Source organism: Typopeltis vanoorti, chromosome 15 (genome assembly GCF_054136105.1).
Source record: "Typopeltis vanoorti isolate ZY-2024b chromosome 15, IOZ_Tvanoo_1.0, whole genome shotgun sequence".
NCBI classification, from domain to species: Eukaryota; Metazoa; Arthropoda; class Arachnida; order Uropygi; family Thelyphonidae; genus Typopeltis; species Typopeltis vanoorti.
The window spans coordinates 106,644,250-106,669,496 of NC_143563.1; the positions used below are offsets into that span (position 1 = coordinate 106,644,250).

The 25,247-nt window shown below is 36.2% G+C and overlaps 1 protein-coding gene across 2 annotated transcripts in view; it reads right to left on the reverse strand.

Moving 5' to 3' along the window:
- LOC150099058 (low molecular weight phosphotyrosine protein phosphatase-like) overlaps nucleotides 1-25,247 on the reverse strand; it is an 80,593-nt gene that overhangs the window by 53,690 nt on the left and 1,656 nt on the right. Inside the window, exon 2 of one of the 2 annotated variants that reach the window (XM_090405702.1) lies at nucleotides 20,989-21,062. The exons of the other annotated variant lie outside the window; for it this stretch is intronic. Within the exon in view, the coding sequence (XP_090261828.1) occupies nucleotides 20,989-21,062 (74 nt within the window). The remainder of the gene's footprint in view (nucleotides 1-20,988; nucleotides 21,063-25,247) is intronic. 2 annotated transcript variants of the gene reach the window in all.

Here is a 25,247-nt window from a genome sequence, read left to right on the forward strand (position 1 = left end):
GTTGTACTACCAAGTAGTCACTTACGCTTGGATTCGCCGATAGTTCTTCGGCATGAAACTCACAGATCGTAGTTCTCGATCTTAGAGTTTCACTTACTGGCTGAAAAACAACAAGGGATTTTTATCCTCTTAATTTTAATTAAGGTCGCCAGAAAAATAGCCGTATGGCTTTTCAAGGGTGTAATACCTTTCGACTACTAGTATATGGGTAATATGACTTCTGTATTACTTCAAACTTTCTGCATCTGGCTCCCGCAATGAGACCTCAATAAACGTTTAAACTTTCTGGGTAGCAGCCCTTCCCACAATGCATTGCATTATACATATCTGAAAGGGCGTATGCTTTGCATTACTAAGGCAAACGATGCAAGGTATTAGCCTCTATATACAAGTAGCCAAGTCTTGAAGTACTTCACCTGCAAACATTGTTTGCTTACACTTAGATGAAAGATTAAACCAAGAATATAATTTCTTGGTATCTTTAATTTATAAAAGCAGTGTCAAAATAAATTTAACAATGTTTTCTAATAATTTCATTATGAAAATGTTGGAAAGAAGTCTGAACTCATTAAATAAATTATCTCGGTCCATGATTATGATGTGTGTTAATGTGGACTGAATTTACAGTTGTCGAAAGGGATTAGCGGGTTTATTTGTCTTGGAAGTGATATTTTTACACTACATTTTTATTTATTGCCATCTAGACCATAGAATTAAATGCTTCGAAAGGATAAGCTCATTCTAGTATTCATTCTGTTACCATATCATAAAATTCATCACCATAAAGCTTAAATTTGAATCCATTAGAAAACTATCATGATAGTTTATCATGATGGCCAGCCTGGTTGGACGAGTTGTTAGTTTATCCACTTCACAGCCAAAAGACTGTATGTTCGAATCCCACCATGGGCATGGATGTTTGCGATTGTCTGTGAAAATACTATTAATGGTGGGCAGTAGATGGTGTTGGTGTAGATCCTAGATGGCGAATCTATGGCACGCATGCCAGAGGTGGTACATCCGAGAATTTTGCTGGCACATCAACAATTTACAAGTGATATCCTTTTATACGCTTACAAATTATTCAACTTTTTTTAATTGTTACAATATGTACAAGTTAAATTTTGTTTTACACGAGAGAGCAGCTATGAAGATGTGTATATGATTGGTACGGTATTAACAAAAGATCGCGCAACCCAAAGACAAAAGCAACCGACAATTGTTGAGTTGAAATGCTAATTCTCTTCAACTGAATTCCATAACATCTGAAACTGTCAATAACAACATTCACTATATATTTCTTAGTTTTAACACATTCACGACGGGGTATCATTTATTGTTCTGACGGAACTTCTCATTACTGACAGGCCTAACTCGCACAAAGTTTCAACCCTCGGTTGATTTTATTGCTGCTTGTTTGTGTTTGAGCAGGCAGGCGAACTCAAACACTCATTATATGGTGCATTTCAATTCGTGAATTTTATTTGAAGTTAGCCTTTGTGATCTGTCATAATAACACAGAGAATTTCAATGCAATAAAACAAACACCATCATTTGAAATTTTGGTGTTTGGAGTTCTGAGAAAGATTAGAGGCATGAACAGATTGCATCAATGGCAATATCATATTAAAACGAGGATATTAGGAAAGGACTTGATATTGTCAGCATCCAGGAATGTATTAGTACAGCTAATCTCAGGTGGTATGGTCACTTAAGCAGAATGGGAGAGGAAAGATTAGCAAAACAAGTGTTCTCTGCCAGGCTGGCAGAGAAAAAGACCCAGAGGAAGACCAAGATATAGGTGGATTGATACAGTAAAAAGTGCCTTAGAAGGCAGAAATATAAGACCTGATAATATTGGAGTCTTGACATTTAACAGACTGATTTGGAGGAAAATTGTAGATAGGAAGTTAGTAATGATGTAAATAGTTCATTTAGTACTATCATATCCTGTACACCCCCTGAGGAATCAGGAATTTGATGATGATGATGATAAAACAAACACTTCATTCATGTAATTGAAAAATTGGACAATGGTTTTTAGTTAGATACTGTGTTTCTGGTGCAACATATGGTTTTGCTTGAGTCTATACAACAGGCCTACACAACTTAATTGTCTTTGAAGGCCAAACCCAACTTGGACCACCTGACCAAGGGCTAGATCACTTTGGACCTTGAATCTTATACTAGTCCACTGCAGCTAAACTTAAGTAAATTTGTTAGTAGGTCTACAGTAAATACTAATTAATATCCATATTTATATTTTTTAGAGTTACAATCAAAATTATAATCAAAATTATTTACAAACAGATATAGCTGCAAAATTTCTCAATAAAAACCACTTCAACAGGAACACAAAGTTTACTAATAATTTCACTGAGAATATCACAATTATTCTCAATGAAATATCAGTGACTGAATGTCACAATGTGACACATTGCATCTCTTTGTTGCCACTGTTTAATCAAAGTTTGGTGTCATGTTTGAAGTGGTCGTTCTTAATATGGCCTCTAAATTGATATCACTTAAAGATGAACGCTGTTTGGTTTTGTTCAAGTTCATGACCGAAAATGTTTCTTCACAAGTATATGTGCTCCTAAACATACAAAATACCTGGTAGGCAGTATCCAACAAACTTTTAAATTAATCCTTATCCAGAATAGAATAAAACTCTTGTAAAGTACTCTCCCTATGCTTGACCTGGTAGTTTTCAGAACACTGGAGATCAATAACTTCCATCTGGAGTTCGACAGGTAGATTTCCTGCTTCGACAGAAAATGGATTCTCAATCACTTTTATGCGGGCTTCATCTTCATTACTCAATGGCATTCTTTTCTGAAACTCCTCACTTAGAAGTAATATGTGCTTCTTATATTTTCCACCCACCACTGAATGATATTCTGATGGAATATTCTGTCGGAAAGTTAAGAAATGCGACATATCCCCCTTAGCAAGTTGATTTTCAAACAAACTTAATTTCATTTTGAATGCCTTTATAAGAGACACTAACTGAAAAACAAACTTATTTTTTCCTTGAAGCTGTAAGTTAAGGTCATTCAAGTGACCCAAAATGTCACAAGAAAAATAAATCTTGATTCCATTCTTCATCCATTATTTCTGGGAATTTTTCCATATCTTCTTGAGATTCCAAAAATTCAACTAGTTCATTTTATAGAGCAACAAAGTGTGATAAAACTTTACTGCAGCTCAACCAACATACATCAGTGTGGTATGGTAGATCCCCGTACTCGGCATCATTTTCTTCTAGAAACGCCTGAAACATTCTGTGTTTCAAACCCCAAGCTCGAATATAGTTGACCAGAGCAAATACTACTTTAATCACATGATAAAACTGCAAAACCTTTGAACATAACACCTGCTGATGAATTAGGCAGTGAAATTTTGTCAATAGTTTACCTGCATACTGTTCAATAAATGTTACAGACCAACATTTTTTCCACACATACATGGGACACCATCAGTGCAAACTGCTACTAAATTCTTGAAATTTAAGGATAGTTTTTTGGTTACACACATCTTTACATTTTCTGCAATCTCCTTTCCTGTTGTTCTTCCTTTCATTGAACACAAACCAGCAAGCTCCTCTGTCACCTCAAAATTCTTATTAATGCCTCTTCTTCTTCTTTGAGTGCCATCTCCTATTGGAGGTCGGCGACCACCTTGGCAAATTTTGAGCAATTCTCAGCTATTCTGAGCAGTCTCTCAGAGTTCATACTAGTCCACTGTCTGATATCTGCCAGCCAAGATTTTCTTCGTCTTCCTTGTCCTCTTCTTCCATTTATGCCTCTTACATATATTAAAAGCTGTGCATTATCTTTCACATCAGTACTTTCATCCATAGCAAGCGAATAATAGACAAATTCACTAGCCAATTTTTGCAGGTTATCTTTAAGATCCTCGGTAATATCAACCACCCTGTGCTGAACAGTCATACGGGACAAACTGGTATTTTCAAAATTATTTTTCTTATCAGGACACAATTCGGAAATGGCAATCATCAGACACTTTTTTTTTTTTTTTTTTATCAACTCTCCCTCAGTAAATGATTTGCCAGCACAAACTATTTCTTGTGATATTTTTAAGCTTACCTTTGTGGCAACTTCATTTGCAGATGTCACTTTTTTAAAGGCTTGCTGCTCACCGCTAAAGACTTCCAATAACTTTGCTGCTTTTATTATTTTTTCACTTGCATCCAACATACCAAGATTAGGATGTTTCAATTCAAAATGACATCTCAAATTATACTCTTTCGGCACAGCGATAGATTCCCGATAAACAATGCACACTATTTTGTCCTTAAACAACATAAAAAAAATATTTGTTTGTCCACTCAGGGTTAAATGCTCGATGTTCCGAATCTATTTTACGCTTTTTACTTAAGCTCATTGTGTCGAGATTGACAATATTAATTACAAAAAACTAATGATGAAAAACTTACAATAATGCAGGTTATGATAACAGTTATGTAATAATGTATTGCTCCAGCTACAACCAACCACTACACTCCCAAAGCAAGTCAAGGCACGGCCAACTTTGTGTAATATGATTCGTTCTCGTTCGTAGACATCAAGTCGTTATCACCGAGATGTAACGTTGAATTTCCCCACAGCGACAGTAGTGCTAACAAAACCTCAAAGTGATTGTAATAATTTGTCATTAAATACAACAGTGGGAATAACTCCAAATGTAATTTATTGTCAAGTTGAAAGAAACATGATTGTGACATTAATCGCATGAACGTAAACATGCAGAGTCTTAGTAAAAATTTAATTCAAATCGTCTAATTTCATATTCCCCCATATGATTAATTTCAATCAGGCAAACGGGCCAAAATAAATAGCATTGAAGACCACGTGCTGCCTGCGGGCCATATGTTGTGCATATGGCTAACCTAACCTAACCTAACCATTTTTATTCCAGCTGTCACTAATTGCACTATTTGTTGAGAAATATATTACACAGACTGCAAAAGGCTCTGTACCTTATTCAGGGATACAATAAAACTACTTGGCTGTTGGGGAGGGCATGTTGTTAAACAAGGGTAGTGAGTTATTATCGCCTCAACATGAACATTTTAAAACTTCTTCGTGTGCGAGGTATATGCAACACTTTTTAATGTATTTTTTCGTAAAGTAAAAGCAGGGGTGCGAGTTATATTCGAGTAAATACGGTAAGCATTTCGCTGACAAGTTGACATCCTTCTGCTGCTTCCCCTGCTCAGATGACTTCTATGCATAAATATATTTCTACCTACTGTATTTTTTTTTTCAAAACATCATTAAAATCAATTTAAAAATACAATAATCAATTTTACACTGAATAATATTATAAATTTATATATAAATATTATAAATATTTTTATAAAATATAAATATATATATTATAAATTTATAAATAAATAGATTAATTTTCTATTAATTTTTCCCCTATTAAAAACCTCCTGGCACGTCAACAACTCGATTTGTAAATTTTTGGCAAGTGCACATAAAAAGGTTTGCCACCACTGGTGTAGATTATGATGGTGGTTGCGGTTCACTGTAGGTGGTGGAGATGGAGAGTTCAGAGAGTAGGTGCCCTCCCTTGATGAGTCTTTAAATTCCTTGAAGGTGTCATGTTAGTGGAGCACTCAGGATTTAATCTTGGGGGGAGTGGGCCGAGTTGAGTAGGCGATTTACAAATACACACTACACATTGCATACGACCGATGACTAAGCATCTGCAGCGATCTCCAATACATGATAAGTAGTACAGAAATAGAAGACAACATAAATAAAAAAATGAATTTTAATTAGGAAATAATTTTTAAAAAATTTTCTAGTGTTTATTTCCTTTTTTGGGGGGGGCCTTGGCCCCCCCTCCCTGGTTGCGCCACTGTGTCACGTAATAATGATTCAAATTATGCAATAACTCTTCAATATTGGCAGGTAAATAGTCTTCATTATGTTTCACTTTAATTTTGTCATCAGAGATGTCAATCTCAGCTCTTACTTCAAATACTGGTGTGTCTTTTCTTTCAGTTCCCTGAAGAAAGATGACAAGACTGTTTAAGAAATATTAATACGCAAAAGTGGATTTAAAAAAATTCTAACTGTATTAACAATTTTTTTTATCATTTAATTTGGTGATTAAATCAGATATTTCTCTATGTAACATAAGTAAATAACTTCAATACTTTTATTTAGATGTTTTTTTCTGTCTCTTTCTATCAATGGAAGAAAAATATGATTTTAGTCATTTGAATACTATTACAGTCTATCACTCTTTTTAAAACAGACAAAGATAACACTAGTGTTTTACTGTGTCTTAATAGTTTTATATTCTTCATCAACAAATTCACAAAATGATTGTTGTTGGTCAACCCTTACAGTATAAATATGAAAATGTTAATAAATTCTGATAAGAATGTACTTCGAAATTCAACTGGCAAACAATTTGTGGTATTTATTTGGAACCACAATAATGTGTCATCCACTCCACTGGAAATGGAGGACTGATAATTTTGTCCAATGGCTTTAATTTATCCAAAAGATTTAATTATGACTGGTGATTAAATCAGATATTTCTCTATGTAATATAAGTAAATAACTTCAATACTTTTATTTAGATTCTCCCCCCCTGATAAATAGTGACAAAATTGGTACTAGTTTTATGTCAAGATCACTGTAGCTATCAACTAGCAAGCAGAGAAATTTAACTTAATTTAAATATCAGTAATTACTTGTTCCTGACCATGGAGAGACATTCCCAATTACTGCTTATATTTTGGTTTGGAAATAAGGAAAAACTTTATCATACAGCTTTTATTATTATTACTGTGCAATCCATTTATTGCAAACTACTGGGTATATTTTGCTGTATAATATTCAAATGAAGCTTCATTAGTAGCAACTATTTCCTTTTCAGTTGCAATAATTATTTTTTCACTTGAACTGTTGTTGTGTGTGTTTGATAAGCTACAAAACATCAGCACATCCATGTCTGATAAAAATCATATTACATATGGTGCACTAAATCATTTCAAGCCATTATTTTGGTCTCTTTCAAAAATGTAATTTCTTCCTACACTCATTCACAAAGTTTGTATCTTCCTTTGGGAATGGCTTTTGATTTTAACAGTCAAATTAAATCTTTTTTGTAACTGTAACCAGGCCCGGCTGGTGGCGAGTGCGAAGTGCGCAATATACACAGATGTAAAAAAATATGAGATAAGAGTTTAAACGAACAACGAATGGTACATATAATTATGAATGTACGTCGTCTTCCATTCGGGCCTTTTCAGATCTTCCCGGAAATGAACAAATAAATTCTGAAATTGTATCCTGGACCCAATTACATCACTGTAATTTTTGATTAAAATTTACAAAAATATACCTAAAATAGTTCTTTATTTTTTGATGTATCATAAATCAACTTATGATTAATTGTTGAGTTCCGTGTAAAAAAAAATTGTATAAGCAGGACTAATCAATAGGTAACATTATACTGTAAAGCAGTTTTCATTTGTTTTTCATTTCCTGTTTGTTTTATTCACACTTTATTCAAAAAAAAACTTTCTTGGAAAGGCGGCGAACATTAATTGCACACGCAAGAAAAATACTAGGTGCCGGCGCTGACTGTAACAATAAATGGTAATTCAAAAATATATAAAAGTATAACACATAATTCTATAACAGATTATTAACATTGTCAATAAGTTATTTAGTTATCTAAGCAACAATGACATTAGTAAAAATTACTAACTGTATTCCATTCAAATACAGTTGATACCATGTCGACAATACACAGCAGTACACGGTGTTTTTGCCACATTCAAAGTAACATCGCTGACAATAGAAATAAATCCATATATGACAAGTTATAGAATATAATACTATTTCTGAGAGTGCTGTAATTAACACTGCAAACATTCATAATATTCATTCAAATATTTATGAATATATCATACTGGAAATCGGATTTTTAAAAAACAGGATACATCAATGTCTGGAGATGACAAGACAGTATCTGTTAAAATGGAACAGTCCCATTCAAAACAGGATTAATGCACAAACCACTATAAGCTAACTAATGCAGGATGGCCAATGTTCATCACTTCTACCCTTGTATCCTCCCAGCTCTTTTTCTAAATACTGTATTTACTCGAATATAACTTGCCCTCGTGTATATCTTGCACTCCTGATTTCATTTCACGAAAATAGAAATTAAAAAGTTTTGCATATAGTTCGCACAAGAAAAATGTTTAAAAAATTAAGAAATAGACAGTGAATGTTGTTATAGCAGCTTCAGATATTTTGGAATTCAGTTGAAGAGAATCAGCATTTCAACTCAACAATTGTCGACTTGCCTTTGTTGTTAATACTGCACCAATCATATGCATAGAGATGGAAGCAACCAAAAGAGGAAATGTGGGGGTGAGAGCATTGACTTCTACTCTAATCTTGGAACTGTGTCAATAGCTAAAATATTTTACTTGTTTCACAAGTTCTCTATTCAGAATACAGCTAACTTTTTAGTCTTCTGTTTTCATAATCTTTGTCTCTTACTACTAATGATGTTCATGCCAAATCTGTTATATCAATTATTCAACTTAGTGAAGAAATCTTGCAGACTAGTACAGGATATTTATTTAAGAGTATAACACTGTCTGAATAAATTAATGAGCTGGGATTAACATCTCCAATTATGATATAAGGATCAATGCCACTTTCCTTCATAATGTGATCCACATAGATGATGAATAATGGCAGATATAATGAGTACCTTTCTCTCTCTCACCTGATTTTACTCCAACCATCTTCCTGTACCTCCGATTTGATTTGCTGACATACAACTAAAAACAGATGACATATTCAGGTGAGGTTTAGGTTCTACACTCAGTGAATGGCAGCCATGACCTGACTCTGGCAAGGAAGATTAACAGACCATCATTAGAACTGTTGTGCAACTGGATTTTGAGAGCTTGGGACATGATTTTTCCAGAAATAATTGCCAAGATTTAAAAAAAAAAAAAAAAAAACAGCATCTCTAATGCCCTAGATGAAATTGAAGATGATGCTATTTGGATAGATGACTGTTTTAGTTTAATTATAAAAGCATTGCCCCTAAAGATTCAAATATATCAGTGAGCAGCCTACTGTTTAAATAACACTGATAATTAAAATTTAAATGCATTTATTTTATAAATAATGTGAACAAATATAAATTATAATGAATACTGAGGATTTAATTATAAACATCGATTTAGTTTTTTCCTGAAAAATTCTCACACCATGATTTTTTCATTTTAATTTTGGGGAAAAAAGTGCAAGTTATATTCGGGTAAATATGGTACAGTGCTGACATTAGCTCTCCTCTTGGCAACACTAACTATAACCTTGTCCACATTTCTTTTTCTGCAGATCATCTTTTTTCCAGGATGCAGCTAGTCACAACCTTGTATCTCGTAGTACCAGCTGCGATGAACAGGATTTCTATGCCTATTTTCTGTGGTCTGATTACTGCTTTCACTCTCCTAATCCAAGCACATATTCTGATTGAGTAGCATATTATTCTTGGGGTGAGTGCCACTGCTTTCCCATTCCACTTAAAATTCCTAACCCTTATTCAAGCCTTGGTTTTTTTTGGTTTTTTTTAACAAGTGTGCCAAAGTCTAAGCGAAAAATACAGTATCTTATCAATGGCTCAAAGCTAAAGATCATGAAACAAATGCAAAAAATCATCAACAAATCTGAAGCATACTTTGTAAGGGCCAAATGCACTAAAGTTTTGCATGCTACTCTAATGGCAGTCAAGCCTTCAAAGTCCCTTGACAAGGCTGTTGAACAAAACTTTGCCATACCCTCTCTCTCATCCTGATGAAACAACGGTAGCATCTCAAAGAAAATACAAAAATGTCAGTTTTCTCCTCAAACTCTTGTTTAAATGCAAAGACAAATCTCCCCTACTATTCTGGCCTGGCTGGTCGAGTGGTTAGCATATCCGCTCTCCAGCAGTAAGGCTGCGGGTTTGAATCCCACCACGGGCATGTATGTTTGTGAGTGTCTGTGGAAATACTAGTGGTGGTTGGCGGTAGATGGCGTTGAGGTCAGTTGGTGGATTGAATAGTGAAGACAGAGCTATAGAGTAGGTGCCCTCCCTCAATGAGTCCTTGGACTCCCTGGGGGTGTGGTGTTAAAACAGTAATGCAATATTTCTTATACTATAATGTTGTCCTTTTCTTTTAGCTATAATCTGTAAAACTGTGAGAACTAAATTAATTTGCTTAAATCCATCACTGTTTGCATGAGTTCAAGTGACTGTACTGTCTAGACCATAGGTGGCCAACAGCAGGCCCGTGGGCCGCATGCGGCCCATAACGTGATTTTGTACGGCCCGCAGCAGGATAAAAACTATATTAAATTATATGTATTATCAATTTACCTATTAGTTTCGACCGCAGATTTTCTGATTGATATACTAGTCATATTCATTATTTCTGATGATGGAAACAATTTATATTCTCAACAAGGAATCAAAATTGCTTTAAAAGATTACTCAATTTATAAGATCTACTACTTCTCTGTGCAAGTTGTAGTAGTGAGAGTGGTAGATTTCTATGCGCTCCAGAGTAGAGCATCATTGAAAGTCACTTGCTCTACTCTGGTTACAGTGATCAGTTTCAAGTATTTTATATTGTTCTCCCAGTAGTATAATGATTTAACAAATATAGCAATTCAATATATATAACTATTTCCTTGAAAAAATGCAGAGTTTATTTTTATTTAAGTTCTGTCTAAAAGTGTGTGGCCTGTGAAGCTAGCACTTGTCATATATTGGCCCATGTATAGAATGAAGTTGGCCATGCCTGGTCTAGACAGTAGACACTAAACATGCCCCTGCAACTTGCTAATGTCAGTATCAGTTTGTCCAAACAGCTCAGGCTAAAAGTGTATTAAGTTGGAATCAGTAAGAGTAATGTTGGATTGGAGACACTGGAGAAATTACTAAAAATAAAGTAAATGAAAGTATGATTTATCATCATATAATTAGTTTTTAATAGTACATTCAAAAATTACTGACTGTAAATTGGAAATTCTAAAAGCAAAAATTCTGTGTGCTCCCTTTTTGAACCAGGGTGTGCACACGCACAGCTTAGAGAGAACACTGGTCCTTATACTAATAATTCTTCAGGTTCAGATGGTATCCCATCAGCTGTAATAACAGCTTCTGCTTCAGAATTGGCATTCACTTCGTATGGCTTTTACAAACTGTCCTACTCATCTGGCATCTATCCAGCTTATTCCTAAAAACAAAGATAAGGTAGCCATCAAACTATCATCCCATTGCTCACACCTCAATAATCTGAAAGCAAGAGGTCATCAACAACCAGATTTTTTTTTACAATCTAGAGACCCTTCGGTTAGTTAGTGATCATCGATATGGATTCTGCCATTATCATTAGCAATACTCTTCGTTAATCTTGCCCACTTTGGAAAGATGCGGACAACCTGCATGTAGCCTTTCTATATATTTTGAAGACATTTGATCAAGTCCGGCATCATGATCATCCCTGCCAAGCTACCATCTCATGGTACTTTTCTACCCTTTGTAAGTGGATTGCCAGTTTCTGCTCTGGTCATTCAATGCATGTAATGGCAGATTTTTCTTCTCTTGTGACTTTTTCATCAATACCAGAGTACCCCAAGTGCTTTCACCTACACACTTTCTCCTATATAAGAAAGACCATGGCTCCGTCTTAATCGCTTTTATTATCACTTCTTAACTAAACCAAGATCAGTTTATTTCTTGGGAACTTGCACATCTGTTCTATCCTATCGTGGCATAAACAACACCACTTCAAAACCTACTCAGCCTCCAAAAAAAACTAAAATATATATAAATGGTATATATATTTTTTATTCTAAAAAATATTACTCTTCTTCTCAACTGCATATAAATCCCAAATCTGCTAAACTTTAGAAGACTATTCTCCCTTCTGGGGTGCTGTAAAAAAGAAACCTCCCTCAGAATGCTCAACTGCATCTAGAGAAGAGCTATTCACTTAATAGATGGTCCTTTTCCCAATGACGCACTCCAATCACTTTCCCTCTTCACTTTTTCTCCATTATGTCTTTAGTGTAGATATTTTCATGGACTGTCCCCCCCCCCCCCCGAACTGCAGCCACCATTCCTCAATTTCTCTCTAATCACAGAGAAACATGTGCAGTGGCTGCTCAACATCCATGATGTACCATTCAGTTCCAGACTTGCCATCCTCTTCCTTCATTCCACGTGTTTTTTGGAAGATGTTCCATACTGCTTGCCTACAACCTCCAACTCTTCAAAAAAACACATCTAATAGATTCCTTTGTTCTCTAGCAATTAGAGAGAAGAAGAGAATCTATAAATGTGTTGATATACACAGGTCTCCAGAAATACCACTTAAATCTATTGGTGACAAAAAAGATACACACAAAACCACTTCAATTTCAGCAACAAAGGGAACATCTTTAACACCCCAACCAGCCATGACGTCTATAGACGTACAGCTAAATCTGGATACAATTCTGTAACACCTATTGAATAACATGGATAAGAAGTGCAATTTTTTCTCACTATTTCATCCACCTCAGCCAGTAGGAAGGAGGATGAAATTAATAGAATTGTTTTTTTCCCCATAGGATGTTACATGCTACTTCTGTTCCTGCTATGCCTGCTAACCAATTACTAGTCTTCAGGTAAGAAGCATTTGTTCATTACAATCTGCACTAAGTACACTGCAGCTGAATTTTAAAAAGGAATTATATAAACAAATGCCTCTTCTGATTTTTATCTATGCATCTCAATGAATAGCTTCCCCTCATTTGAAATATCTGTAGAAGTATGCAGAAAAAGACTCAGTTACTGGACTCTGATTTCCTTAACAAATTAGCAATAATTTATACAAATTCTGTACATTTCATGTAATTTTGATACTGTTCTACTACTGACCTTATGAAGCCTTTTAACTCAGTAAATGGTACATTGAATTTAGCTTTATTCTGTGACACCTCCAAGGAGTCCAAAGATTTATCAGAGGAGGGCACCTACTCTACAACTCTCTGTCTCCACCACTCAATTCACCAACTACAGTGAGCTGCATCATCTAAACCAATGCCATCTACTGCCCACCACTACTAGTATTTTCACAGACAATCACAAAGAGCCATGCCTATGGCAGGATTCGAACTCGCAGCCTTTTGGGTAGAGTGTGGATATGCTAACCACTCGGACAACCAGGCTGGCTATATTAACAAGGCAAACAGGTGTTCAAATATTTTAGAATCCATCTTTATTTGGAAAGCATCTAAAGGTGTGTTATGTTACCCAGGTGATTTTGGGCCATTTATGTCACAGAAAAATTTTCACAATTTTTTTGTGAAAATTGAATCTAATGAAACCTAAATGTCTCCATTTAAAAGGGTATCAAAAATCTTGCAATAATATAGAGTCAGAACCTCAGGATTTTGTAATGTACAAGTTTTATACATTACAAAATGAAACTTTATATTCTTAGCATATTCCCTCCCCCTTGAATTTCTTGAGCCATTTGTCTTGGAAAGCAGGTGTTAATTGTTTTTAGTCTATGACATAAGAGAACTATTTTCTCCAGTGTTTTTAATCTCACGAAACTACATTATAACTGCATACCTACTTAAGGGTTAAAAAGGGTGTTGGGTGAATAAGAATATAAATTTGTCATGTTTTATTATAGCTGGCTGTTAAAGAATGATGATGACTCGCAAGTAATGTAAAATAATATGTTATTTAAGAATACACCTATTTATTTCAAAATTAATGTATGTATGCACAGCAGGCAAAAGTTTATAACAGACTGTGAGAGATAAACAGTGGCACCTGACGTCATAGATTCAAATTACTTCATATTTTGGAAACTGCAGTGAAGCATATATTTGAGAGTATCTTCATACAAAGTAGCATGTGGTAGGAACAAACAGTTTACCAAAGAAATTAACTGAGCATGAAGCAACTCACCTGTGGATCCCAAATTTCAAACTTTATATTTAATTGCATTAAAAACTGATGTCCCCATTTGTCCACCTTTCCAGCTTATTCAAATCCTCTTGAAAAGCCAAAACATCAGTATTATTACTGATGTTTTGGCTAATAACCCTCTCAAGCTCCACATAATCTACAAACAACTGAATATCTCCCTGCAATCCTGTAACAATATCACTGACAAAGATTGAACAGCAATGGTCTCAGTACTGAACCGTGTGAAATTCCATTTTTAACCTTCCAACTCCCTAATGCTGCTCTTTCATATACAACTCTCTGATATCTCTCACAAAGCCAGTTACCAATCCAATCCACTAACCTGATATTATTATTACGGGCAATCCCAAGGAGTCTTTACACTTATCAAGCGAGGTCCTAAACCTCATGTCAAGAACTATTCAGCATTTGCACAGTATCTATCATACTTTGCTTTGAACTCATTCATATTCATGACATCCCCAACAGATTCTGGCAGCTTATTCCACTCATTCACCACTCTCCAAGCAAAAAAGGTAGTTCTAACACTATTGCTAACTACACTCTTCCTCAGTTTCCATTGATGGCCCGTAGTTCTCCCACCACCAGACCTGTTCTGAAAAATTTCCTCTGAATTAATCTTGTAAAAACAACTCAGTAATTTGAATATCTCAATCATATCAACCTTTTTCTGCCTATCAACCAATTTCTGTAACTAACCCACAGATCTTCAACCTGTTCTCGTAAGGTTCATTCCATAGACCAGCAACAGTCTTAGTCACTCACCTCTGGATCCTCTCTATCAAGAAGAAACCCTGGCACCCATATCTGGATACAGTAGTCAAGATGGGTCTTATCAAGGCCCGATAAAGAGGAACAATAACCTGCTCATCTCTGCTCAAAGTATTCTTCAGTAACCAAATGGCTGAGCTGATTTAGTCACTTTTGCTATGTGCACCCAAACTTCAACTCCCTATCCATCAACACTCTCAAATCTCTGGCTTCGTCAATTCCACCAATGTGGTATACTGTTGCTAATCTTTTCACCCCCAAAATGCATAACCTTACACTTTGCCACATTAAACTCACATTCATTCTCCTTAACCCAGTCTGCCAATCTATCCAAATCACCAAGCAAAATTTTGACATCACGTGTATTCACTATTGCTCTACCCAACTTTGCATCATTGGCAAATAACTGAACAGTTCCTATCAGATCCTTTCCTATATCATTAAGGAATAAATTAAATAGAAGTGGTCCACGAACAGACCCCTGCAGCATGCCACTAGTCACAGGCCTTCTTTTGGATTCTACTCATGAATAAACTACTCTCTGATATCTCTCCATCAACCACCCTCCTATCCATCTCACTAACCCTATATTCATCCCCACGTGCTGCAGTTTACTGATTAGAATTACATGTGGTATCCTGTCAAAGGCCTTAGCAAAGTCCAGCAATATCACTGTAAACCTATTACCCTTATCCAGTTCAGTCATCACTATTATAAAACGTAAGCAAGTTATTGAGGCATGATCTACCCTTCACAAAACCACGCTGCTCCCATACAGTATTCCATTTATCCATTCCTGTATTTTGTTCTTGACTAATTTCTCCAATACCTTGACCACGACTCCTGATCTGTCAGTAATTTGCAACAGCAGTCTTGGAACCTCCTTTCTGAAAATGAACTATTTTCCTCTCTTTTCACCTCCTCGGGACTAACCCAGAGCTGAGACTTAAACAATATGGTGAAGGGCGCTGACAATTCCTTTGCCATTTCATGTAAGACTCAAGCTGGTATACCATTCAATCCCACAAATGTATTCACATACCTTAATGTGAATACATAAGGTTCTGTAATATACTATTCACCTCAATTCCCGTATAAGCCATTGGTTCCCTCATTCCTGCAATATCACCGCCTGGATGATATACTCTTGCAAAGTGTTCGCTTAGTAATTCTACTATTTCGACTGATTCAGTTATCTCTCTACCATTGGCATTCCTTAAAATCAACTGCTGTATACATTTTTTTCTTTTACTTGCAGCATATCGAAAGAACTGTTTGAAATTCTCTTTAGCTTGCATTGCTAATTTCCTTTCATAATCTGCTTTTGCTTTTCTTACCACACTAGTTACCCTTCTGGCCTGTGCTACGTACTGTTCATGTGCCTGCAGGTCACCTTTCTCTTTAAATTCCCTCCCCAATTGTTTCTTTTTTTTTTTTTTTTTTGCAGCTCAAGCTTAATGGTGTTATTCATACATTTAACTCCCACTTGATTTACTCTCCTGATTCTAGACATGCAGTCAGCCATTACTTCCCATGAACTATCAACATCCAACCGTTGCAGTTTTACATGCTATGGCACTGATCCAAGCAATCTCCTATGCTTGTCATACTTTAATGACAAGCATAGGAGATTGTTTGGTAATTACACATATACCCTGTCTTAATTGAAAATTCCACACATTTAGTCACCTCCCATGATCACTCTCACCAATTGGTGGCAACATGATCATATTCGTTATAGTCAAATTCTCAGATGCAATTACTAGATTGAGCACTCTCAAACCCCTAGTATATTCCATTACATGTTGTCTCATGTAGTTATCTCTTATTAACTGCATAAAATCCATTTCCTTCCTCCTTCCAATCATTTTTTTTTAACCATAGTTAAAATCCCCCATAATAAGTACCTGTCCTCCACTTATTTAGTCTATTTGCCTATGCAAACCATCTCCATCTATTCCATTGCCTGGTCTATAGCAGCACCCAAATGTATCCAAAACCATGATGAAACTTAAAAATCAACTTGTCAAGTGGCACCCTGTTAAATCTCCTTGAAAAAAAAACAAAAAAAAAACAGCATGCCTCACCCTCGTGCACTGTTCTTGTTCCTCTATTGTAACACGTAACCAGATGATTAAAACAAGACTAAAACCAGGTGAAGAAACTTTAGAAAGTTTCTTCACCTCGTTATAAATTAAATTAAAGAAATGTCAAGAAATTATATTCTTGTTTAATTCTTTATTCAAGTATAAGCAAACAAAGCATGTACATGAAGTATCTTCATACAGAAACTAATGACATCACATTAATTGCCTTAGTATCCCACAATGCACCTACTTTTGGGTGTGTATAATCCTATGCATTATGGGAAAGGCCATTCCCAGACCAGTTACAACCTGTGTATAAGTAAAGTCATCTCCAAAAACCCTAGTAGGTAATCATTCAGATCACTCAACTTCAATGAGTGACCTGAAGGATCATATTAACTCATTAACTTTGATCAGTAAAAGATACTCAGCAGTGGGTTCCACTCAATGACAGGCAAACCCTTACATCGAGCAGAACTACTTATCTCCCAGAGAAAAAGCAATCACTGAATGGCCCTGATAAAGGCCAAGTGAGTAGAAACTATATCACAGGCAGCATCTAATGGAATGCAGTGATTGAGACCACTTCAGCAGGCCCCATGTCTGCAGAAAACCACCTTGGTGAGAGTCAGACTAGAAGAGATACCAAGGTTGAAGTAATACAGAAGTCATATTCCCCATATACAAATAGTAAAAGATGTAACACCTTAAAATACTCTGGATTACAGCTTATAACTAAGTGAAAGTTTTTTCACTTAGTTATAAATTAAATTAAAAATGACAAAAAATTATATTTTTATTTAGTCCTTTATCCAGGTATAACAAGAAAACTGGTCTGGGTAGCAGATTTTCCCATAATGCATAACATTATACAGACCCAAAAGAATGTGTGTTTTGCACTGTGACATAAGACAATTAATGTGGTCATTAGCCTCTAAATACAAGTAGCCTATTTGTGAAAATATTTCATGCAAACTTTATTTGTTTACACTTGGATAAAGGATTAAACAAGAATATAACTTCTTGAAATTTTAATTTACATTTATAACCAAGTGAAAAATCTTTCTACTACTGGCTCTAATCCAGAGCATTTTAATAATAAAGCATTACACCTTTTCACCACTTGTATATGGGAAATATCAGACATATGCATTACTTCAACCATGGTATCTGTTCTGGGTCTGGCTCACACTAATAAGAACTCAACAAAAGGCCATAACTGATATCTCTTCTGTCTCCTAATGACATTTAATAACATTTGTCTTTGGGCTTGATTCCAGGGAGTAGAGCAGTTCTGCTTGTTGGCAGGTTGCCTATCACTAAGTAGAGCCACAGATGAGATTTTGATGAGTTTAATCCTTTTGGGTCACTCACTGAGATTTGGAGTGATCTTGTAGATCACTTAGTTTTTAGAGAGAGGTACCACCCTCACCTTAACAATACTTCAACAAAGATCATAGCCAGCCTGGGTAGTGTTCTTTCCATAATGCATAGCACTATACACCACTTGAAAGTATGTGCACTTTGCATATGCAAAAGAATGACACTATCTTATCCTCCTCACTAGGAAACTGTCCTGTTACAAGACTCATTGAACAACCAACTCAATAACATGGTCAGTTCCACACATTTCCTTAAAACACATGGTGAAATTCCATCTAGTCCCCCCTGTGTTACTGACAACTAGTGCACTCAGTATTCAGAATACATCCTCTTCATTCACTTCTAACACTTCACCACTCATTATAGAAATAAAGCCAGCTGTACCAGAATGGAGCACTAATAAAATGATCATTAAGTAGCTAACTATGTCATCTGAACTGGTCACCTGGGTCCCATCTCCATGCAGCATGGTAATCTGTCTGCTATCATTTTCTCTCCTACTCATCACATAGCAAAAAAAACTCCTTGGATTCCAGTGACAGTCTGTTCTCATATTCTAACTTTTCTCTTCTTATAACACAGTCACTTTCCTAGCCTGAGTCTACACTTCTCATCCAACTGTTCTCCACCTCTCTCCCTCATATTTATTCCATAGTTTCTTTTACATCTGCAATCCTCTTTAATCTCTCATCATCCATTTGACTCTAAATTGCTGTATTTTCTTCATGCAAGGTATCTACAATGTATATACAATCTGCCATTTCTGTCAACAATTTTATCTTAAGTATCTCCCATGCACTACTGGCTCCTCTTCTTCAAATAGTTTGATACACTGTACTGTTGCAAGCTGGTTAATAAGTCTATGATAGTTGCCTGCCTGCTTTATAATTCCACATAAATTCCTTCTGTCTTGACATTTCTACATGCTTAATTTACCCTCCAAGTAAGGACAACATGGTCACTCTCACCAACTGGGAGCCAGAATGACATCGCAGTTATAATCTGATGCTATGACCAAATCCGCAACTCTTGATCCTCGTGTTCCCTCCACCACATGCTGCCGAAGACAGTTGCCCCCTCAAGAAATCCAAATATTCAGTTCCCTTAGTAGTGAGTGCTGCCTGCTCTACCTATAGTTCAAGTCTCCCATAATGATCATTCACTTTACATTTGCCAAACTAATTTGTCTAAACATTTCCTGCTCATCACCATCTATATTCCACGGTCTATAGCAACATTCCACTAAATGTCTTATCTTATAAATATCTGTTTCACACCACATACTCTAAAATATTTACCTTCTCTATCTTGCTGAAATATGCTATACTCTTTGATTTCTATCCCTGTTAGAACATTATCCTCAGTTAACCAAGTTTCACTGATACCAACAATCTTTAGATAGAATGAGTCAATCAATGTCATAAACTCAATCCCTTTAGTACTAAAGCTCCTAGCATTTCTATAAAGAAAAAACAGTGCATTACTTGTTTCTTACTTCACCTGCCTCTTGCAATATAGTATACATCTTCTCATTTCTCAAACCACTATCTCCACATGAAGCCATTCTTGCTATATTCCACCCATGCAATTCTAGTTTCCTTGTGCTGACACACTCACTTGCCCAGAAAACAACAGTCTCTCCAGATGTTTGCATTTAAATGTAATCCATCTCTTGCATACATCTCTATCCTCAGATGCACTACACACATTCATATATTCCAGATCTCTTATATATTCTTGCTATCATCTCATTCATTATCATGTCTGCACAGTTAGCCTAATGGCTTTGCACTTCGCAACCACATGCCCGGGGAAGGAGTGTCCTAGGTTCGATTCCCGTCAGCGACGAGAGGAGCTTAAGGATCTTCCTCAGCCATAGCCAAGTTAGCCAGTCTTGGGTATAGACAACAGGGTCCCCCCCCCCTTTAGCTGGGTTTTTCATCCCGCAAACAGACAAACCGGCCCTGTGAACAAAATACGGATGCAGTCAGGAATACCTAAGACGATCCCTCCAGCCATAGGTCTGAATTGTCAGCTATGCCAGTCCCGGATAAAAATAGGAGGGATTGAGGTGGTGCCGTACCTCCCTGTAATAGGGGCTCATGGCCGTTGAGTCACCATACAAAATAAAATAAAATTCATCATCACTGCTGTTCTCTTCCACTTTGTATTATCATACCAGGGTAACACACTCATGATCTTTCCTCATACATTTCTACTGCACTATCCCTAACATCAACCTCAAATCTCACGCTACACAATTCATGCTGCCCCTCAGGTCATTCATACCAACAATTATGATATCTCTGCATTTTTTCACCCCCTCTTCACTGCCATTGCTACACACAATCTTTCCATCATGCAAGCACTCCTCTGGCACTCTACTCTGCACACCCTGAATCATCCTTCTCTCACTAACATCCATGATTCTTACTGCTTCCAACTCTCTTTCTCCCCTACTTTCCTCCTTCCTCTCATCTCTTTATCCCTTGCTTCTACATTCAATTTCTTCTAATTTCCTCTCTTTTCCCCCTCTCCCATTTGTTATATTTTCTCCAATTCTCAGTGCAGTGCAGTTCAGTATCTAAATTTCCAATCCTTACCAACAATCACCTCGGGTCCATTATTTCTTTTAACACTATGAATAATAAGTGATATGACTTATGATTTATAAATATGAAACTCATGTTACCTGATCCAGAACACCCTGTTCTTTGGCCAGATGTGTAAAAACTGCTTCTGCTATTGGTGAGCGGCATATATTGCCTAAAAAATAACAACTAATACTGTACACTAATTAACTAATCAATTCAAATTACAGAAAAAAATTGTAATTATGCATTACTTAATCATATGAACAGTGCTTTATAAGCTAGTTTATAGAATCTGATATCTTAAATCAATGAAATGAAGAAAACAAAATTGGAATAATTCAAGGTCTAAAAGAACAGCTTTTAAATTTTAAACTTCACTAAACCTGAACTCTAAATATAATTAAATTTTTCCAGTCAATTAAGATATTGTATATTTATTAATCACCATATTTAAAATGATTTTTTTTTGTTGCTCCCACCCATGAAAGGTTATAAGCAAACCTACAGTACATTTTGCATATATTATTGCATTTTTGGAAATTATGGAGACAACTACCGTGTTTGAATAAAAACTTTAGTTTACTATTACTAAAATTTTTACAATTCGACGTTTCGACCTTTATGTCAAGGTCATCTTCTGGAGCGTACAAATATACACAAGAAACAAGCTATACTACAATCATACTGGTTCGTTAAAGACACTGACTAACCACTACCACAATTGTTGGCCTGACCTCTGGTGAAAAAAAAAAAAGTTATACATCAATGCTAGAGTCCTATTATTTGTGTTGTCTACTATATACATATATTAACATCATTCCAGCCAGTTTGAGTGGAATGGTTTCTAATACTAGCGGATTGGCTAAAGTCCTGACTTATGTTGAATCTTTCATATTATCAGGTTGGCTGAATGTGTGCCATCCAGATCCTTGGAATTTTCATACCATCTTTATTGTTGATATTTGGGTGGTTTATCAGGATTTCGCAGGATTCTTTAAATTTTCTTTCGTACCATGTTTTTGTGCGGTGTAAGGAGCAGGTGCTTTTCCAGTTGATTTGGTGTAAGGTGTTAAGTGCATGGTCTGACCTGTAACTTACCGTAGATTGGTGAAACAGGACGGACAATCCCTATATGCAAGAAAGAACACATTAGACACATTAAATATAACCATTATGGTGAAGCAAGCCTCTCAGACCATGCACTTAACAGCTTACACCAAATCAACTGGAAAAGCACCTGCTCCTTACACCGCACAAAAACATGGTACGAAAGAAAATTTAAAGAATCCTGCGAAATCCTGATAAACCACCCAAATATCAACAATAAAGATGGTATGAAAATTCCAAGGATCTGGATGGCACACATTCAGCCAACCTCATATGAAAGATTCAACATAAGTCAGGACTTTAGCCAATCCGCTAGTATTAGAAACCATTCCACTCAAACTGGCTGGAATGATGTTAATATATGTATATAGTAGACAACACAAATAATAGGACTCTAGCGTTGATGTATAACTTTTTTTTTTTTTTTTCACCAGAGGTCAGGCCAACAATTGTGGTAGCGGTTAGTCAGTGTCTTTAACAAACCAGTATGATTGTAGTATAGCTTGTTTCTTGTGTATATTTGTACGCTCCAGAAGATGACCTTGACATAAAGGTCGAAACGTCGAATTGTAAAAATTTTAGTAATAGTAAACTAAAGTTTTTATTCAAACACGGTAGTTGTCTCCATAATTTCCAAAAATGCATTCGGATCACCATGCAAGCCTAAAAGAAAGGATGCATATATTATTCTTTTATATATTTTATATAGTCCTAAAACACTGCTCTAGAGCAGGATGCTAACCCAAACTTGGATCAAACACGGAACTTTTCAAGTTCCACATTTGATCCAAGTTTGGGTTAGCATCCTGCGAACCTGCAGCCTATTGGTTGGGGAACGGTATGTGAACCACTTGGCCAACCAGACTGGCAATCTATTAGTATTATTGTACTTAACAGTAATTATGCTACAAAACACTACAAATATAAATCATAAGACTGTGTCAAAAGATGTTTGAAGAAAGTAGCATCTGACTGTTTAGTCAAGAGGATAAATCAAATCATGAGCAGCATCATTAAGTAGCAAATGTAGAAAAAGAAAATGTTACTGAGGGTACATAAAGGAAAAAGCGATCAGCAAGTCCATCAGTAGAAAATAAAAGCAAGATGACCAAATTAAATGAAGAATTACTACAGGATAACAAGTGCTGAGGAGAAATAGGTAAGGGAAGCAAAGACAGTAGTTGGGTTGCTGAGCATCATTTTGTTAGGGTGCACCATCCAAATAAAGGTACATACTACAGTACTAGTTGTGACATCAATTGATGTGAAAATGGAGGTAGATGATTTTGAGGTGGAATTATTATTTATTTTCCTGATCTCATGGAGTCGCAAGACTCGTTACAAGAGGTCAACACTAGTGAACACAAAGTCTATCATACCACTCATTAAAATCATCCACAGTCTGCATGTTCACCACCCTCTTAGGCAATGCTACTACCCCTTTCCATTCAAAAAACTTACTTCTTACCCTTTCACTCCCTTCCAGGGATGGCCTCTTGTCCATGTTCCTTTCCGTCATTCTACCATATGAAAAATCTCCTAAGTGTTATCTTATGATAACAACCGTTCAACAGCTTAAATGTCTCAATCATATTCCCACTTTGCCTTCCATCCACCAAACTCTGCAGTCTGCATGCCCTCAGTCTATCCTCATAATCAACACTGTACAGTCCTGACATCATTTATGTTATCCATCTCTGCACTCTCTCCAAATCCGGGTGACCAGATATGGGCTTTGTACAATGGGATCAGCACAATTTCATCTCTCGTGGTCAATGTTCTCCTCAGCACTGATACAATTCGGAGATGTTTCACAACTTTTGCAATATGCCCTCTGAACTTTGAGTGCCACCCCAAGATCCCCTGCTTCCTCCACTCCTTCCAATATAACTCTACCAAGTGAGTATGACGCACCCATCTGTGGATCCCAAATTTTAAAAACCTTACATTTAGTTGGATTAAATTGACATGCCCACCCTTCCAGTTTATTCAAATCTTCTTGAAAAGCCAAAACATCTGCACTATTACTAATAACCCTTCCAAGCTTCACATCATCTGCAAACAACTGAATAGGACTCCCTCTAGTCCTGTTGCAATATCATTGACAAAGGTTGAACAGCAATGGTCCCAGGACTGAGTCCTATGGAACTCCACTTGTAATCTTTCCTACTCTCTGATACTGCTCCCCAATATACAACTCTCTGATATTTATCATAGCCAATCATCAATCCAATCCACTAACCTGATATCCAAACCCATATGATGCAAATTAAAAATCAACTTGTCATGTGGTACCTTGTCAAATGCCTTGGAGAAAAAAGTATGCCTTATCATCCCACACTGCTCCTGTTACTGTATTGTAAAAATTAACCAGATTACTAAAACAAGAGTGTCCTTCAACAATTCCATGCTGGCCTGCATAAATAATATTATCCATATCTGCCCAATTCTGTATACGAGTTCTTATCAATTTCTCCAAATCGTAATGACTATGGGGCTGTCTATAAGACATACAAACAGACCTATAGTTTGATACCTCCATTCTACCACCAATATTATGCAATGGTACTATCTTACCCTCCTTTCACTCTCCAGGAACCTGACCCATTGCAAAACTTTCATTAAACAACCAAGTCAATGGCATGGTCAGCTCCACAGCACATTTCCTTAAAACACATGGCGAAATTCTATCTGTTCATCCTGTCTTACTGACATTTAGTGTACTCAGTATTCATCCTCTTCATTCACTTCTAACACTTCACCACTCATTATTCTTCTAAGAATAAAGCCTGTAGTACCAGGATGGAACACTAATAAAGTGATCATTAAATAGCTCAACTATGCCATCTGCATTGGTCACCCAATTCCCATCTCCACCCAGCAAGATAATCCATCCACTATCATTTGTCTGCCTATTCGTCACATTGCAAATAAACTCCTTGGATTACAGTGCCAGTCTCCTCTCATATTCTAATTTTTCTCTCCTTACAATATTAGTCACATTCCAAGCCTCAGCCTTATATTCCTCATGCAACTGTTCTATACCTTCCTCTTTATTGAATTAGGCCATGCATTACAAGGAAGCAAACAAAATAAACAAAATTTCACATTTCAAAAATGCATATTTTGTACATGTTTCTGATAGACAAAATGGTCCACAGTCTCTACGAAAGTCACATTGCCCATAGACACAATGCATCAATGATCATTGAGGAGACTCAATGATCGTTGCTTTCTAAACACAAAAGTC